The following is an 18,422-nucleotide window of genomic DNA, read 5'->3' as shown; positions in this document are numbered from 1 at the left end:
CTGCCTTGGAAGACAAAGCTTCAATTTGCCGCAAAGATAAAAATGTCCTAGTGTGTGAAAAGATATATATACTCGTGGTTCACCTATTAACTCTCAAGCCTTAAAATATGTACCCTTGCCAAAAGTGTTTTTTTCCTAAGTGAGATGTAAAGAAACAAAAGCTAAAATTCTGTGGTTACCTTCTCTCAGTCTTGAGCATGACTCTTCTATAAACCTTTCAAATCTAGTAAAATAGCTTCAGTCTCACTCTAAATTTTAAAGATACTTCAAAAGTGAAGGGTCTTCAATCTCTACGATAACAATTTAAGGCAAATGAAAGAACGCTGAGGCCAACACTAAATTTAAAGGCTTTGTTATAATACAATTATATTAGTCATTCATAATATTTTCTAGAAACGTATATCTAGAAGGCATTTATAGACATACGTAGAGTGATGTGCACAAACAGGCTAAAACTACCATTCTTGTTGTTTACCTGCAGTTGTTTGGCAGACAGATCTTTTGTTCCTCTGAAGACATAGCTTTTTGAAATGCCCTCACATCCAAGTTCATGAACCTGCACCATTCTCCCAAAAGTAAGTAGGCCAACCAAAGCTGTAGGTGGTAAAAGACTTAATGACATCTGCATAGATTCTTTCAGGGCTTGTAAGTCTTCATCTTCCATGCAAGTATCAACCACATAGAGGAATATCAAAGGCATCTGAGGACCACGCTTTTAAAAAATGTTGCGATTAAAAAAAGAATGTTTTAAAAGTATTAACACTTCAGCACAATACATAGGATAATCAATAGAGGACTAATTAAATAATTTACAATACATTTACACAATGGAATCCTAATAAAGCCATTTCAGAAATGAAACAGGTTATATATGCATGGAGAAATATCCAAGACATCATCAAGTGAAAAATTCAGTTTAAAAACATTATTTATAGTTACATGAAGGAGATTTTCACTTTCAATTTTACTTAACTGCATGAGGTTTCATTTCTTATAATAAGCACTTATTTCTTTTAAAATAAGAAAATAGTAACTATAAAGCTTAAAAGCAAAATTAGGTGATTTTTATAAAATAATTATCTAACCCTGAATTGGATTATAAGAGAACTGGAAACTAGCCAGAGTGGACAAATTACTGACTGGCTCAGTGAACCATATTCTGGTTTCTCTACAACATTCATAAAAAATATTACCTTAATACTTAAATATGTAAATAACTATGTAAAGCTGTTCAGAAAGGGAAGAAAAATGATTTTCCTAACAAGGGCCAATGCAAGAGTAATTTCATTATTAGACTTGGGAATATATCATTAGCCTCGAGCGTCATACTGACCAAGTATTTGTAATTGACCTTCCAACTACAAAGCAAAATTGATATTTTACTGTTTATTGATCTATTTGGTATAGCAAACCACACCACCCCACCCAATACCTTGGCCACCTTTCAAATAACTACAACAGAAATTACCTTACTCAAACTGACCTTGACAGTTCTTACCTTTGAAATTCTCAATCAATTCAATGTGAGAATCAAGAATGATGCCTTTTGGGCTTCCCTGGTGGTGCAGTGGTTGAGAATCTGCCTGCTAATGCAGGGGACACGGGTTCGAGCCCTGGTCTGGGAGGATCCCACATGCCACGGAGCAACTAGGCCTGTGAGCCACAACTACTGAGCCTGCGCGTCTGGAGCCTGTGCTCCGCAACAAGAGAGGCCGCAATAGTGAGAGGCCCGTGCACCGCGATGATGAGTGGCCCCCACTTGCCACAACTAGAGAAAGCCCTCGCACAGAAATGAAGACCCAACACAGCAAAAATTAATTAATTAATTACTAAACTCCTACCCCCAACATCTTCTTAAAAAAAAAAATGATGCCTTTTAAATCAGCTCAATTTAACAGTTATTTTGGTATAAATTACTAGATATTTTAAATTTCTTAAAGAGTTACTCTTATGTTCTTACCAGAACTACATATTCAATGCTAGAAAACTGAGGTAAAAGTTCAGCAGGTTGATTCAGTTCAGATATACCAGCGTAAGTAGGTGGAAACTGCAGGTAGAAAAAAAAAGTTCTTTTAATAAATTATTTGTGTGAAATTTTAAACTGAAAATAATTATTTCCTGATCATTTAATTATTAAAAAAGATAGTTTCATCATATATAAAGTTATTTCATCTTTATTTTTAAATATGCATCTTTCTGCATATTTAGAGCAGTATTATAGCATTAACATCTGCAACAGGGGTTTTCTTACCTGATTCCTTTGATAACAAAAGTTGCAAGCCCAGAGTTTTGCTCGATAATCCACTTGACTGTTTTAAGAAAAGATACAATAGCTCATGGTTCAGTTAAATTGTACAATAATCCTAATTTCAATAAAATTAATTTCTTTCTGAAAATGAATACATTCAAATTGATATCAAAGCAATCTTTAAAAGCCATGTATTTTTAGGTGTTTTTTTTTCTCCAAATGGCTCAGTTAACTTCTAAACTCAGATCTAGAAAGCATTTATTCAATAAAAATATATTTATTGAATGCCATTATTCTAGGTGCTGATAAAGAAGTAAACAAGATCATAGGTCCCTGTTATCACAGAGTTTATATTGTAGAAGAGAAAGACAATAAACAAGTAAACGCATAAACACAGAAGATACTTTTAGATAGTGATAATAAAGATTAAAGATAACAAAGCAGGACATGAGAATGTATTTGGAAGGGCTACTTTAAAGGAAAGCCTTCATTAATAAACAACCGAAGGGCTTCCCTGGTGGCGCAGTGGTTAAGAACCTGCCTGCCAATGCAGAGGTCACGGGTTTGATCCCTGGTCCAGGAAGATCCCACATGCTACAGAGCAACTAAGCCTGTGTGCCACAGCTACTGAGCCTGTACTCTAGAGCCCGTGAGCCACAACTACTAAAGCCCGCATGCCCCAGGGCCCATGTGCCACAAGAGAAGCCACAATAATGAGAAGCCCGCACAACACAACGAAAAGCCCTCTCGCCGCAACTAGAGAAAGTCTGCGCACAGCAACAAAGACCCAAATGCAGCCAAAAAATAAATAAATAAATAAATAAACAACTGACATGTAATCAGAATGAAAAGAAACCAGTCACAGGAAAATCTGGGGGCAAAGCAATCCAGGCAGCACATATAGCTATTGCACAAAGTCTGTGGTAGAAGTAAGTTAGGTATATCCAAGGATAAGAGAGAGGGTAAGGTATAATGCAGATGAAAATAAAGAAAATGGATGATACAAGATGAAGGCAGAAATACACAAAGGATAGATCATATAGGGTCTTATAGGTCTTGATAAGGGCTATGGATTTTTCATTCCAAGTGTAATAAGTATCTATTGAACAATTTTAATAATCTGATATCCATTTGTAAAACTCTAGCTTCTGAGTGGAGAAGTGACTGCTAAAAAGCAAGAACGGAAACAGGAAGACCAGTTAGGAGGATAATGAAACCATCCAGGAAAAAGATGGTATATTTTGAAGTACCATGTTCTAGCAGAGAGTAAGAGACAGAATCCTGATTGTTCTGGAGATGGAATCGACCAGATTTGCTAGTGGACTGAGTGGAGAGAGAGGGAGCAGAAAGAGGAATAAAAGTTAATTCTTGAGAGTCTGGCTTACGTAACAAGAAATCAACATTTTTCAAACACCATACCACTCAATTATGACCTTTCAAATGACACAAGATGGGTTGATTGCCAGCATCAGTATCTAGAGAATACTGATAGAATCTAACAGTTTACACAGTGACAACTTTGCATTTTGGTTTCTTAACAACTCTCTACAACTAGAATGATCCTAAGATTTTATAGCTCTTTGGATCTGACTACCTTAATTTGAAAAAATAACTCTAATCAAAAACAAAGATATTCTTATATAAATGAGCAAGAAAGAAACTACATTTTTTTTAAATCATAGTGACATTAGTTTTTTCCATATACTTTAATTACCATAAAGGATTCAAAACTGCACGGCAAGTGGTCCTACTACACAGAACAGGTTCATATTGAATGGGTGGCAAATCTGGTCTCTCCTTCAGTGGTGTAAATAAGGCTGCTACTGGAACGACCATTCGTGTAGCTTCCAGTCGACTTGATGGCCAAACATTCCAACTAAATCGGACTCCATCTCGTTCTTCATTTTGTTGGATGAATTCCAAATAGGTTGTCATCGTAGAGCTTGATTCTTATTTCTGTAACAAAATTAAAGGATATTTTTAAATCCTCTTAAGAAAATTCAAAATAAGTATGTTTCTCCCACTTCCAGCAATATTAATCCATTAGAAATCATAACCAAATGAAAATATTTATCTCAAAAAAAAATTAGCAAACAACAATGACCACAATTATAACAAAATAATGAACGGCTCTACAGAACCCAATGCATATTAGGCCCAATGAGAGGTATTTTATCGCTTTTTATTCACTCCCAAACAAAACTATGGCAAAAAATAATAAAATAGATGTCCTATTGATTTAAGGCAAAAATGGGGGAAAATCTAGATCCTAAGTTTTCCGTATCAGCCTTGTGAGTTACATTATTCTAATACATAGATTGTCAAAAACATTAAATTCTAAAACTCACATGCTTTTCTACCCAGAAAGTAGTAAGTTTCCACTAAACTTGCTAGAAGAGAATATTTAAGGGTACAAAACAAAAATATTTTTCTAAAACTAGGTACTTCTATTTTAGACAGGTAATTTTTTATCATGCATCATTTAACCTCTCTTGCAGAAACTTAATTCAGAATACTTTTAACATTCCAACTTAAGAGAGCATTTTAAACTCTAATTTGAGATATATAATTTCAATATAATCATTTAACTTTACCACTGGAAGAGGGAGATGCCACTCTGGTTAGTGCCCAGTATCAAGCAACATCTCCATCTTGTTATTCTTTAGCTTCCTGACTAGGATGCCAGCTCTCCTACCTGGGAAGCAGTTCTATCTATCTCATGCTCTCAAAATGCAACAGTGGTTAGTGATGGAAGGAAACTGTAAAATTTAAAGGTCTGAGAAGATAGAATTTCAAGTACTATGTGGCTGGCTAAAAGACTTGTGGGAGAGATGAATGGCATCAAGAACCGAAGAATTATGAAGGTAGGGTGCCAACAGAGGCAACATGGATGCTGAAGTAGCTAAGAACAACAATGGGATGAGGAGCTGATTTTAAAATGTAAGTAAGGGAAAAAAAGGTATTATTAGATATAATAACAATTTTAATTTTAGAAAAATGTCCAAATATATTTTAGTAATACAAATTACAGAAAGCGAAGCTTAACAAATCTGAAGTATCTTAAGCAGCTAAGACCTTTCCCTTCTATAAAAGAGATGTTATATGCCAAATATATCTCAATTAAAAAATAATAAAATAAAAATTAAACACTGTATTTCCTCCCATCAGAATTTCAGAGACAGCTAAGGAATTTTATGCTATTCAAAAGCGATCATGTATTTTTCAAAGATTGATAAAGGGTAGGGAGAAATCCTAAGATATCTAGATTTGTTTAGAAAAGATTATGTTAAAGCTAAATACGGGAGACAGCTTTGAGAAAGATAATATGAGCTTTCAAGAAAAAGTGGCTGTTGAAAGATAATGATAAAACAAAGGTCTGGGATAATCAGAGAGTAGTTAGAAGATGCCAACCTCAGTTTTTGTGTTTTTTTTGCGGTACGCGGGCCTCTCACTGTTGTGGCCTCTCCCGTTGTGGAGCACAGGCTCCGGACGCACAGGCTCAGCGGCCATGGCTCACGGGCCCAGCCACTCCGCGGCATGTGGGATCTTCCCAGACCGGGGCACGAACACGTGTCCCCTGCATCGGCAGGCGGACTCTCAACCACTGCGCCACCAGGGAAGCCCCCCCAACCTCAGTTTTAACACAGGCAACAATAAGAGGAGAAACAACCTCCTCTGGGAGAGAAATGGTTTTTAGCAACAGCTTCCATGCTACAGATGTGAGTATAAATTCTAGGAGTATGCAATCCCTCCCATTATTTCTACAGAACATAAAGCAAATGAAGTTTTCTGTTTATTACTTAATTGCATCTATAATCTGAGATACATCTAAAATGCATCACCAAAAAGCATCAAAAGACTATTAAAATATACTCAATCAATCAGCGTTGTTCATTTGAACGACAAGACACAAAAAATGTTTTAAGTGACTATTTTCTCAATTCTCCAAGAATAGTATATAACTAGTACTTTGTCATATTTGTCATATATTTTCTTAAAAATGGATGAAGTGAGCCTGTCACCTGCAAAACCATTCACAGTATTTGTTGCCAATGATAAAATCTGAGCTTTCTCAAATTTAAATTAAAACATTAAAATTTTTTAAAACTTGTATCTAATACCATGAGCTTCACAACTTCCTAATATGTAAAGATTTTGCTGATGAGAACAGTAGTGATAATAATATGATTTTTAATATATTATATAATGAAACATGCCACCATTTGGAAGATACACATTATTCAGTGAAGCAAGAGCTCCCAAATGATCTTTTCATGATGTTACAAAATCATGCATGGGTAAATGATCCATTCAAAGTGTAGGACAGACCAATGGGTTATAACGCAATAAGTACAAAAAGTTCATTTTTAAGGTTTCAGACTCCACACTGCAATTAACCCTTGATTTCTTAATTAAAACTGTCGAGTTTGGGTATAGTATCAAAGAATATGCACATTTTTTAATACGAAAAAGCTATTAATATTATCTCTCCTTTTTCCAACTACGTACCTATGTGAAGCCAGACTTCCTTCACACAATTCAACCAAAACAACATATTACAATAGACTGCAAAGCAGTAGATATAAAAATCTACCTGTCTTCTATTAAGCCAGGTTTTTCTTTTTTTTCTGCATCCTATAATACTCTTAAGTATTATATGCTTTATAATGCTTAAGAGTATAAAGAGGTCTTGGGACTTCCCTGGTGGTGCAGTGGTTAAGAATCCTCCTGCCAATGCAGGGGACACGGGTTCAAGCCCTGGTCCAGGAAGGTCCCACAGGCCATGCCCGTGAGCCACAATTACTGAGACCGCGTGCTGCAACTACTGAAGCCCATGCGCTTAGAGCCCGTGCTCCACAACAAGAGAAGCCACTGCGATAAGAAGCCTGTGCACCGCAACGAAGAGCAGCAGCCCCCGCTCGCCGCAACTAGAGAAAGCCCGCGCAGCAACGAAGACCCAACACAGCCAAAAATAAATAAATAAATTTATAAGTGCATCCATTCTTTAAAAAAAAAAAAAAGGGTATAATGAGGTCTTGAGAATCACCTCCTTAGGACTCTGGGGCTTAATTCAAAATCTGGGAGCCTAGTAGAGAAAGGCTCTATGAAACTTAGCATGAAGACATCTACACACAGGCAATAGCCAGATTTAAGTTTCTACAAAGGTAACAAACCTGGATTGTAACTCCACATCCTTACTTTTTATTGAGACATACTAAATATCACCTGAGTTATATTTGAGTACAATTCCCCTCCTCTTCCTCACTCTTTTTCCTCTCAGCCTCTCTGCTCTAAGATTATATTTGTTCACTAAATCACACTTATTTCTTACCTTCTCACTTTCCAGCAGTGGTTTGAAAAAGTCCCACCTGTTTCTTCTTAACTGGTCCAATTACATAGGCATGCAAAACACCCCCCCAACTTCCCTCACCTTTCCAAGGGAGAAATTACTCAATCTTAAAATCACTCATTCTAGTACAAATTTTGCCAGGTTTGGTCCAATAGTCAACAATAGCATATCTGAAATAAAGTCCTGTTACAAACCAGCTTTTTATAAAATGGCATTATTTGATAAGCATTCTCTCCCCTGATATTATGTTTGTCTAAAAGCATAAAACTAAATAAATACAATTCAAACATTATATTAGGATGCAGACTTAATATACTAGGTGTTATATTTATTTTTAAGTGGCACAAACACAAAAGACCATTCTAAAGAAATGTCTCATTTTTCAGCACAACTTATAATCATTGGGAGTTACCTTAGTTAAATACTTACTCATGGTATAACTAAAAGGAAAGAAGCATTAAGTCACTTTAACCTAGAACATCAGATATGTGCCCACAGTATTTTAAAAGGCTTTACCTATTCAATAATAATTAAAAGTTTTTAAATATTCCGATTTTAGCCCATTTACAGATAACTAAGTGCAAAATATTGTAAATTGCAAGTAAAATTTGAGTTTCTTCCAATCAGATATATTTGTTAACAATTATATGTGCCTCTCCCACTTTTCTGTCCTAAAATCTTCAATGAAGTGTCTTCAACTACTTCCCATGACTAGATTTATTATATTGGAAAAATAGCTTGACCCCTCTGATCCTCAATTTCTCATCTGTAAGATCAGGGGTTTGGGTTAGAAAACTACAAGACCCCTTCTAAATCTAAAATTCTGAGCCTATTAAAAATAACTGGAATTCCAAAATGATGTCCATTAGACTACTGGAGAAGGGAGAGAAGGAAGACTTAACACGCATTTATATTTAAATCTAAAACTTCTTTTAACCAAGTTAACTTGGCTAGTTATCCACGACTTTGAGGGGTGTAACTTGAGTAAGTTCACGTGAAAACACGAATTCAACTTACTCAATCCAGTGATTACATGCAGATTTAACTATGACTTTTCCCTTCCCACCAGAACGGGAAAACACTTAGGGCTGAATGAAGTAGGTACAATTGGTCTAATCTGATAACTGAAGTCTATTTGTAATCAAGGCCCAAGGTGTTAGCTATACCTGGCACTTTTCTCCTTATCCCCTTTAACTCCCAAGGCCGAACTACGGGTGACGAAGTCACCTCGGTTCAAAGTCTAGGGCTCTTCAGCTCAGGCAGGGAATGAACCAAGAAGTCAAAGTACCTAGAAGCGGTGATGGGGTGGGGTGGGGAAGGCAGATCGGCCGGGAGCGGAGGGTGGGGTGCTGGGGGAGATGCCCAAACTGCTGTTTTTCACCCGACTCCCATCTTTCGCACCTGATACAAGGCAGGTGGGTGAGGGGGCCAGGTTCCCAGGCCCAGAGAGAACTAAGCAGAGGGTGGTGGGTGAGAGGGTGACAAGTTCAGGGTTCCAGGCAGCCCCGCCGGGCCGGCTCGCAGCCCCGGCGCACCCCGCCTGCCCCGGGGCACCAAGACGGCAGAGCAGGCACCACCCTTGAGACCCCTGCCCGCGGACCCGCCGCTGCACAGCCGCCCCTCCCCCGCTTCCCACTGAGCGCCCGCGGACCCCCAAGGGAGCCGAGAAGAGGCAGCCCTGAAGTGGATCCTTACCACAGTGCCACCACGTACGAGATCCGCGCCTGTCGCAGCCTCGGCCTTACAAAATCCGCCCTCTCCGCCGAGCCAGAGAAGCCGTGGCACCGCAATCAGGGACGGCACCGCCCCGCCCCCGGCCTCGGCGCAGAACTCTGCGGGACTAACATGGCTGGTGCCGCTTCTGCCACGTCAAAGGGGGAGGCGGGGCGGGGCGTGAAGGGGCGTGAGGGGCGGGGCGACCGGGCCAGGGAACTGAAGTGGAGGGTGCGGGACCAGGGCGGGGCGGGGGGAGGGAATAGGGAGAGGAAAAGGGAGGGGAAGAGGAGGGGACCAGAGCTGGAGGGGCGGGGTGACAATGCCGAACCTGACAGGGGTACTCAGGAGGGGCGGGGAGGGGAACGGGACCTGGTGGAACTGGAGCGCGAGGGTGGGGTGCGCCATGGCCCTCCGGTCCCCTCTCCCCGGAGCCATGGCGGCTCCCACTCCCCGCGGGTCTCATGATGTGTGACCTTCTGTCGCCAGACCCCTCAGCTTGCTGAGAGAAATGGAGGTGTCCTCTAGGAGAGTGGTCCCCAAACTTTCTGGCACCAGGGACCGGTTTTGTGGAAGATAATTTTTCAGGGGTGGAGGGGGAATGGTTCAGGCAATAATGTGAGCGATGGGGAGCGGCAGATTAAGCGTCCATTACTCCGCGCTGCTCACCTCCTGCTGTGCAGCCGGGTTCCTAACGGGCCGCAGACAGGTGAGGGTGGGGGCTTGGGGACCCCTGCTCTAGGACATCCTCTCCTCTAGGACCCGGGTTGATTCCAAGAAACACAGGCTGCATCGCCGCTGAAAAAGCAAAGTGAGAAGTTCGTTCTTTCACTTAGTGCAACAAACATTTACTGAACATCTATCTACTTTGTGCCAGGCACAGTAGCGATGCTGTGATATGATGTAGGCAAAACAGCCAAATGTCTGGTCTGGAAGAATTTATATACTATTTATTCCTGTATTATTCATGTATTCCTAGTCAGTTTACCTCTTTCCTCCTACGCTGCCTCTGCCACCTCTCCCCCTATACACACACACACACACACACACACACACACATACACACACACTACAATCTTTGGCTGATTAATCTTGATGTGTTTTCTGCTTCTCTTTCCAAGAAAAGAACTGAGCAAAATGGGACAGACAGAAACTGGTTGGAAAGGCATTCGAGCTTGTTGGTCTCAGGCAACCCCACCCTTCAGTGAGGGGTTGCTCACGGAATTATTTCCAGATAGGTCAACACCTAAAATCCTGCAAAGCTTAGCCCTATAAGCATTTTATGGAATAGAGAAAAAGATCAATTTTTTGTTCTTTCAAGCTTATATTCACAAGAAATAAGATATGCAGCAAACATATATTTTACTTCCTCTAAGATTGTTTTGTAAGGTAAAAGAGTATTAGTTTGCTTATCAAATATTAATACAATCCTGAAGAGGAAATGGGAATCAGAAGCCAAAATTCTGTATAGGCCTGCAAATAAAGTGGGCTCAGGATACTACCTTAACAAGGATCCTTGGCTGAAAGTACAGCAAGTAAATAGCTGTAGACAATGATATAAAGGTGGAATAAGGACATTCGCAAAAAGAAACAAGATCTAGGAATGAGTAGGGTAAAGAGACATAGGTGAGAGGATCCACCAGGATCCTGGAATTCAGTGAGGAATACACCAAAGTATAGCACCTTCGGTAATTTCATTATTTTATGGTCCCCAGAAAGGGATCTTTGCCATCCAGCTCAATGAAGTCTAAGAAGTCATAATGCCTATGTATTCAGCTGAACAAAAGGCTTTTGTTTCCTATTACAATGAAATAAATGTTATGATGGGTAACAAATTCATTCATATCTGTCTTTATGTGCTTAAAGGTGAATGAGTTTAAGAATTTAACCTTTGTACATATCATCAGGATCTATTAGACCCAAACTTTAGTTTTCTGAGATTTCCTCTTTTGGGAGTACTATTTGTAAGGATTGATTTTTTTCATGACTTTTATTCTTTCTTAAAGGTCTTCCAAAAAACAAAGAGAAAACTTATTTTTTTTAAAAATAGGATAAAACTTTCTCTATTTGCAGTGGTCATATGGGTCATTTGGACTCTTGTAAATCTAGGATACATCATGGAATCTTACTGATCTTATTTTTCCTATGTCCTGCAACATTCTCCTACTTCATCATCCATGGAACTATTTCATCATTACTCATTAATTGTTCCAAATCATGCTTCAAAATATACTAAAATAATAAGAAAATGGAAAATGATAGAATTACCTAAGATGATAGAATAGTGAAGTAAGTCATCACTATTGCATTATCCTTCAGTTTTCTTTTTGCAATGCTCAAAGTACTACATCATCTTTCTAGATCTTTGTACTATGCTTTAGCTCTCATTGAATATAGTTGAGAATTCAGAATTCAGAAGATTAATGCTGAGATAGAGAACAGCACTCTAGACCCTAATAACCTTAAACTAGGAATCTTTAGATGACCACCACCTAACTGAATTTTTCAAACTCAAGAATTAATTAGTAAAAAATATATTTCTAAGGACAAAAAGAAAATGTGGTATTCTCATCTACTTACTCATTCAAAAGGAATAACTCCAATCCACAAGATTTTGCAGCAAACATCTGGATAATCTCATTTTGTTAAGAGTACATATGATAGTATTCTTTCACCTTTTATGATGTTTATATGGATACATTTACTTGATATGATTCTTAAGTGCACAAATGCTAGTGGCAGTTGTGTATACAAAGATGATAAGAAGGAAATAGATAATCTAGAAATTAAAAATTCTTTGAGTTGCTCATTTATAAAACTAAAAATACAAATGTTTTGCAGCTAAGTAGAAAAGAAGATGGCTGTCCTCTCTTCAACAAAATGATGAGCCTTTAAATGTTTCAAAAAATTCTACAGGTCTTGCGTTTTGATAATGCAACTGCAAAAAGAATCAGAAGCAACAATAAGCTAGTATGCAGTAGTGATGTATTTGGAATCTGCAGTCACTATTTACAAGATGAGTATGCTCCAGACTCAGCATCATGGATAATGTGTAGGTAGTTGCATTTAGGGACATTGCCCATTTTGGATATATCCTCAAAACCAGGAAAATATGGAATAAAAACTAGGGTTTTCTATGTTTAGATACTTAAATGTCCAATAAAGTTGTTTTTCATTATCCCTTTACTCTTTTTTATAACAGCTTTATTGAATATCCCTTTACTCTAATGTGTATAAATTATTCATGAAATGACTTAAAGATATAAAAATTAGAAAGGATCCATTGGACCCAGATGGTAAATGGTAAAGACTAGTTTTTCAAATATACTGAAAGTTAAGCGGTTTTCATCTGAGGAAGAATAGAGAGAGAATGTAAAATTTCTTTTTTTTTTTAACTGAAATATAGTTGATTTACAATGTTATGTTAGTTCCTGGTTTGTTGTCAAGCAAAGTGATTCACATATATATATAATATATACAATATATACCATATATATGTATATGTATTCTTTTGACTAGGTCAGTCTGACCTAAGAAAAAATTAGTAAGATTTATGTCAGAGAATGTTTTGCCTATGTTCTCTTCTAGGATTTTAATGGTGTCTTGTCTTATATTTAAGTCTTGAAGCCATTTTGAGTTTATTTTTGTGTATGGTGTGAGGGTGTGTTCTAACTTCATTGATTTACATGCTGCTGTCCAGCCTTCCCAATACCACTTGCTTAAGAGACTGTCTTTTCCCCATTGTATAGTCTTGCCTCCTTTGTCAAAGATCAATAAACCATAGATGTGTGGGTTTATTTCTGGGCTCTCTATTCTGTTCCATTGATCCACATGTCTGTTTTTGTGCTACTACCACACTGTTTTGATTACTATAGCTTTGCAGTATTGTCTGAAGTCTGAGAGGGTTATGCCTGCAGCTTTGTTCTTTTGCCAGGATTGCTGGTCTTTTATGGTTCCATATAAATTTTAGAATTATTTGTTGTAGTTCTGTGGAAAATGTAACTGGTAATTTGACAGGTATTGCATTAAATCTGTAGATTGCTTTAGGTAGTATGGCCATTTTAGAGAATGGAAAATTTATTGAGCTCCTGAGAAAGGAGTCAGACTATGAATTGGAAAAAGGGAGAACCTCCAAAAACAGTATCTATTGGCTTTCATTTTTAAAATATTTAGTTATTTATTTATTTGGCTGTGCCTGGTCTTAGTTGAGGCACACGGGATCTTAGTTGCCTTGTGTGGGATCTTTAGTTGCAGCATGTGGGATCTAGTTCCTTGACCAGGGATCGAACCCGGGCCCCCTGAATTGGGAGCACAGAGTCTTAACCGTTGGACCACCAGGGGAGTCCCTTTACTGGCTTTCTAAATTATAGACATCCCTGGACCAAGGCATTTTAGATCAATCTGTGAACCTGAAGAATTCTTGTTAAACATTTGCCAACATGCAACTGATTATAATTGTTTGCTGTCAGTTACACCACCTTGTGCAGGTCCTGGCACAAAATGATCGTTCCCTAAGTATTCTTGAATTGAGCATGAAAACCTAAACAATTATAAAATATTGTGTTTTTTGTATCTTTTTTGTTTTGTTTTGTTTTTTGCGGTACGCGGGCCTCACTGTTGTGGCCTCTCCCGTTGCGGAGCACAGGCTCCGGACGCGCAGGCTCAGCGGCCATGGCTCACGGGCCCAGCCGCTCTGCAGCATGTGGAATCATCCCGGACCGGGGCACGAACCCGCGTCCCCTGCATCGGCAGGCGGACTCTTAACCACTGCGCCACCAGGGAAGCCCAAACATTGTTTTTATCATCATCATTTTTATGTATTTGGATGGTAAAACTATAAAATCTGACATAAGTTCCCCCCCCCCGAAAAAGTCTTTTTTTTTTAAAGCAAATACTCCTAAGATAATTACTTTTTCAAACTGGTATTCTTGAAAATGCCAGAGAATATTAAAAAGAGAGAGAGAGGGAGAGGTCCTGTGTTCAAATACCAGTTAAATTATGTAAAATAGGATTCTTGACTTGTCAAGAATTTTAATATGCTAATATTCATTGTGAATATTTAAGAGTGGCATTTGCATACATTTCCCAAAGATATTTGACCTTGGAACTTTTTTTCAGGGACTATCTGGGGGCAAGTATTCTAAACAACCTATGACTTTTTCTTCAGTCATTAATCATCTTAATCACTAGTTAATGTGTAACAGCCAGTATTTTCCTTCCTACTTTTCAACCCACAGATGTTTCTAAACTGGAGGTTCTAGTATTACACAGTCAGGTGAAGTATGATAATGCAAATTCCTTGGAATTTTATATGGTCAACACCAGATGGAGCTTTTGCCTCTACTTTTTGGTTTAATCCAGTGTCTGGTTTGGGTATTTTTTGTTTGTTTGCTTTTGTTTTTGTCCCCGCCCAGGGACTGACCCCCTGCCATGACAGTGAAAGCGCCAAATCCTAACCACTAGACCACCAGGGAATAAATAAAGCATTTGCAGTTTTTTCTAATATGGATTCTTTTCCATTTGTTCAGATAGTGACATTATAAGGCACTAGCCAATTATTTTTGGACTACTCACTACAAAGAGTAATACTCAGCATCGGCAGAGTGTCAAGTCCATATATATGATATCTGTCTGGTGGTGTAGTCTGCACACACAATGACTACAATCATATCAGGTATAATAATAGTAAATAAGACTAATAAATTACACATAAATTCAACAACAACAACAAAAAACCCAATCAAAAAATGGGCAGAAGGGACTTCCCTGGTGGTGCAGTGGTTAAGAATCCGCCTGCCAGGCTTCCCTTGTGGCGCAGTAGTTGAGAGTCCGCCTGCCGATGCAGGGGACACGGGTCCGTGCCCCGGTCCGGGAAGATCCCACATGCCGCGGAGCGGCTGGGCCCGTGAGCCATGGCCGCTGAGCCTAAAAAAAGAATCCGCCTGCCAATGCAGGGGACACTGGTTCAAGCCCTGCTCTGGGAAGATCCCACATGCCATGGAGCAACTAATCCCATGCGCCACAACTACCAATCCCATGTGCCTAGAGCCCGTGCTCCACAACAAGAGAAGCCACCGCAGTGAAAAGCCCATGCACCACAACGAAGAGCAGCCCCCGCTCGCCACAACTAAAGAAAGCCCGCGCGCAGCAACGAAGACCCAACACAGCCAGAAATAAATAATATAGGGACTTCCCTGGTGGCGCAGATGTTAAGAATCCGCTTGCCAATGCAGGGGACACTGGTTCGAGCCCTGGTCCGGGAAGATCCCACATGCCGCGGAGCAACGAAGCCCATGCGCTACAACTACTGAGCCTGTGCTCTAGAGCCCGCGCTCCACAACTACTGTGCCCGCGTGCCACAACTACTGAAGTCTGCATGCCTAGAGCCCGTGCTCCACAACAAGAGAAGCCAACGCAATGAGAAGCCTGTGCAACGCAATGAAGAGTAGCCCCCACTCGCGGCAACTAGAGAAAGCCCGCGCGCAGCAACGAAGACCCAACACAGCCAAAAATAAAAATAAATAAATAAAATTTTAAAAATTTCTAGCTCTTGTTCAAACAGCAATTGCTTCTATTCCACAGAGTGCCCCACCAGTATTACACTCCAATACGATTTCATTCTGCCACTCTGACCAACTCCAGAATTATTACTAAGTTCATTTAATTGAACTAAACAAATGAAAGCCTATGATCTGCTCTCAAACCATTTATAGCTAAAGAAACAAAACATGGTTATCTACTAACGGTTTTTTCCTTTTCTTTTTATCTAATGTTTTTTTGATTTGTAAAGAACATAAGAATTATTAAAACCACATAGCAAAGAAGGGAACTCCTACTTTAAAAGGAAGGAGCTAGATTTGTATTTTTACTTTAAAAGAGGAGTAAAGTTTTGGGTTTTGTGTTCCATAACTAAACTAGACTTCACCTTAATTTTCTGGCATCAGTGAGCTTTGTTGGATCTGGACTCCAAAGCCTAAGAACAGCATTCTCAGACAGAGATAAAGAGACTGACTCTGCTCATGCCCAGAGGGTGTGACCCAAGACCAGGATCCCCTTGCATCTAACTTAATTGCCTCTCTCTAATCTACAACGAGTGGGTCATAAAGGCTCTCATTTGTGCTGAGCTGTATCTTGTGGAGCATAGTAAGTTTTAGAGCAATGGTTCATAAGTCTGACCACCCAAGATAGAATCTCAGCTCCATCTACTTCCTACTTGTATGACCTGGGCATGGTATGTAACATTTTCTGAGCCAGTTTCTTCATCTGAAAATAAAGATAACAATCATACTTACCACTTAGAATAACAACACATTGTGAGGACTGAATGTGATAATCTATATAAAACATTTGGCCCCATATAGCCCTAAGAAAGAAAAAAGCATCTTCTGAGAGCCTGAAATTGGCCTGGCTCTATCAGTTGGCCCCAGCTGTTGTTAGGAGCTGCCCGGGCACTCACAGCCAGGCCACACTATTCTTTTGTTGAACCTAAACCATATCACAGCACACCAACATCAGACAAGAACACTCAGGAACCCTGAAGGATCATGACCAAAACAAGACCACTCTGTAATCGTGTCTCTGAAGTCTGACAAATTCAAGAAGATTGTCCAAACCACAAAATGACCGAATACCTCCCTAACCTGGCTAATATGAGTGACTGCTGCTTCTTTACCAATTACACCATTAGCTTCCCTTCTTTCTTCTACTTTCTAGATAACAGTGATTAAAATACCTAATCACAGAATTTGTCAAGTGTTCAGATGAGCTGAAGAGAGAACTCAGCTCCCAGGTGTCAGAGGAGCCAATCAAAGCAACAATGAACCAAAATGAATGCAAAAGTGAAGCCCGTAATCACTTACTGTGATTGCATAAGCAAGAGTCTAAACCTGGTGAAAGCACAGACTCCCCCTCTTCCATTACCCCCATGGAATGGCATGACTGGTTGAGGGTCATCTCACTGTTGAGGGGGTCCCAAACAAAAGACTCCTGCAGATTTATGGAACTGAGGGTGGGGATGGGGGCAGCCTTAGGAGTGGAAAACTACTGAGTACTGACTCAGAGAGGTGAAGTTTCCCATGAAGGAGACCTCCAAGTGGAAACACCTGAGCTAGGAATGCAGCAGTGCATTAGAATGCCTGGCTAGGGAGGGCTGTTGTTGACTGCAATTCCCTTCAGAGACTGCAGTGCATTGAATGGGAGCATCAAGTCTGGTGTGGAGAGGGCAGGTTTCCCTGTGAAGCCTGCCAGGTAAAGCCTTTGTAACTGGCGTATAATCAGGCCTAAAAAAAAATCACACATAGGTTTTTAACCAGGAGCTGGACTCCTCAGAATTATCCCCATTTCTTGACAGCAAAGCTCCACTGTCCCCAGATCACCTAATAAAGCCCAATGCTTACCACAGTGCCTGACACATAATAGAAAACTGATAAACATTAATTGGATGACTGAATTTATTAAAGTTCAACGGCATAAAGAGGCAAGTTAAATTTTAGACTGTAGCCAAGGAGAAAAGAACTGACAAAGTATGGTAATGTAGGAGAAATTCTAGGGTAGTAAATCTTAAAGAATAGAGAGGGAAAAGATTAAATGGATGGGCTGTTATGTTTCTCACTTGGAATGCTTCTTAAAAATCTCAGTTTCAGAGTCCTACAACCAATAAACAGACTCAAACTCTGGAGGAAGAGAGTTATAGGACACAGGAGTCTGTATTTTAAATAATTTCTTCCAGATAATTCTTATATACACAAACATTTGAAAATAACTGAGCTGCTTAAAGGGATATAAAATACAGGGACAAATTTTGCATTTAGCGCTGTAATTTTGACTTAGCAGATGCCATCATCGTCAATAAACAGCCATTGAGCTCTGTTCTCATAACCTTCATACTACTCGTACAGCCAACCACCAATGTGAGAAACACTGAAACAAAAAAGTCTTTCCACTGTAAACTGAGAAGTGACTGGAAATCTTTGAAAACGGGGCACCGGAAGCAGTTTGGTATCTTAGGAATAGTTCTTCCTAGAAAGAGGCTAAATGAAATGGTTATAGTTTTAGAAGTTCAGCTTTCTAAAAATTAAGTTTTTTTCAGAATAACTTCATCAACCAAATAGT

General features: G+C 39.3%; 1 protein-coding gene across 2 annotated transcripts in view; it reads right to left on the bottom strand.

The window, feature by feature from the left end:
* The window catches only part of SEC23A (SEC23 homolog A, COPII coat complex component), a 61,015-nt gene extending 56,832 nt beyond the window's left edge, over nt 1-4,183 (bottom strand). The window contains exons 1-4 of one of the 2 annotated variants that reach the window (XM_065900884.1): nt 3,963-4,183; nt 2,252-2,309; nt 1,961-2,047; nt 476-712 (exon numbers count right to left, since the gene is read on the bottom strand). In XM_065900884.1, the coding sequence (XP_065756956.1) occupies nt 476-712; nt 1,961-2,047; nt 2,252-2,309; nt 3,963-4,183 (603 nt within the window). The remainder of the gene's footprint in view (nt 1-475; nt 713-1,960; nt 2,048-2,251; nt 2,310-3,962) is intronic. The other variant, XM_065900892.1, reaches the window with a different exon arrangement.
* Between the last annotated feature and the right edge of the window lie 14,239 nt (nt 4,184-18,422).

This window comes from Phocoena phocoena, chromosome 2 (assembly GCF_963924675.1).
Source record: "Phocoena phocoena chromosome 2, mPhoPho1.1, whole genome shotgun sequence".
NCBI lineage: Eukaryota > Metazoa > Chordata > Mammalia > Artiodactyla > Phocoenidae > Phocoena > Phocoena phocoena.
Note: the sequence above shows the minus strand (reverse complement) of the source record. Positions and strands in the feature narration are given on the sequence as shown.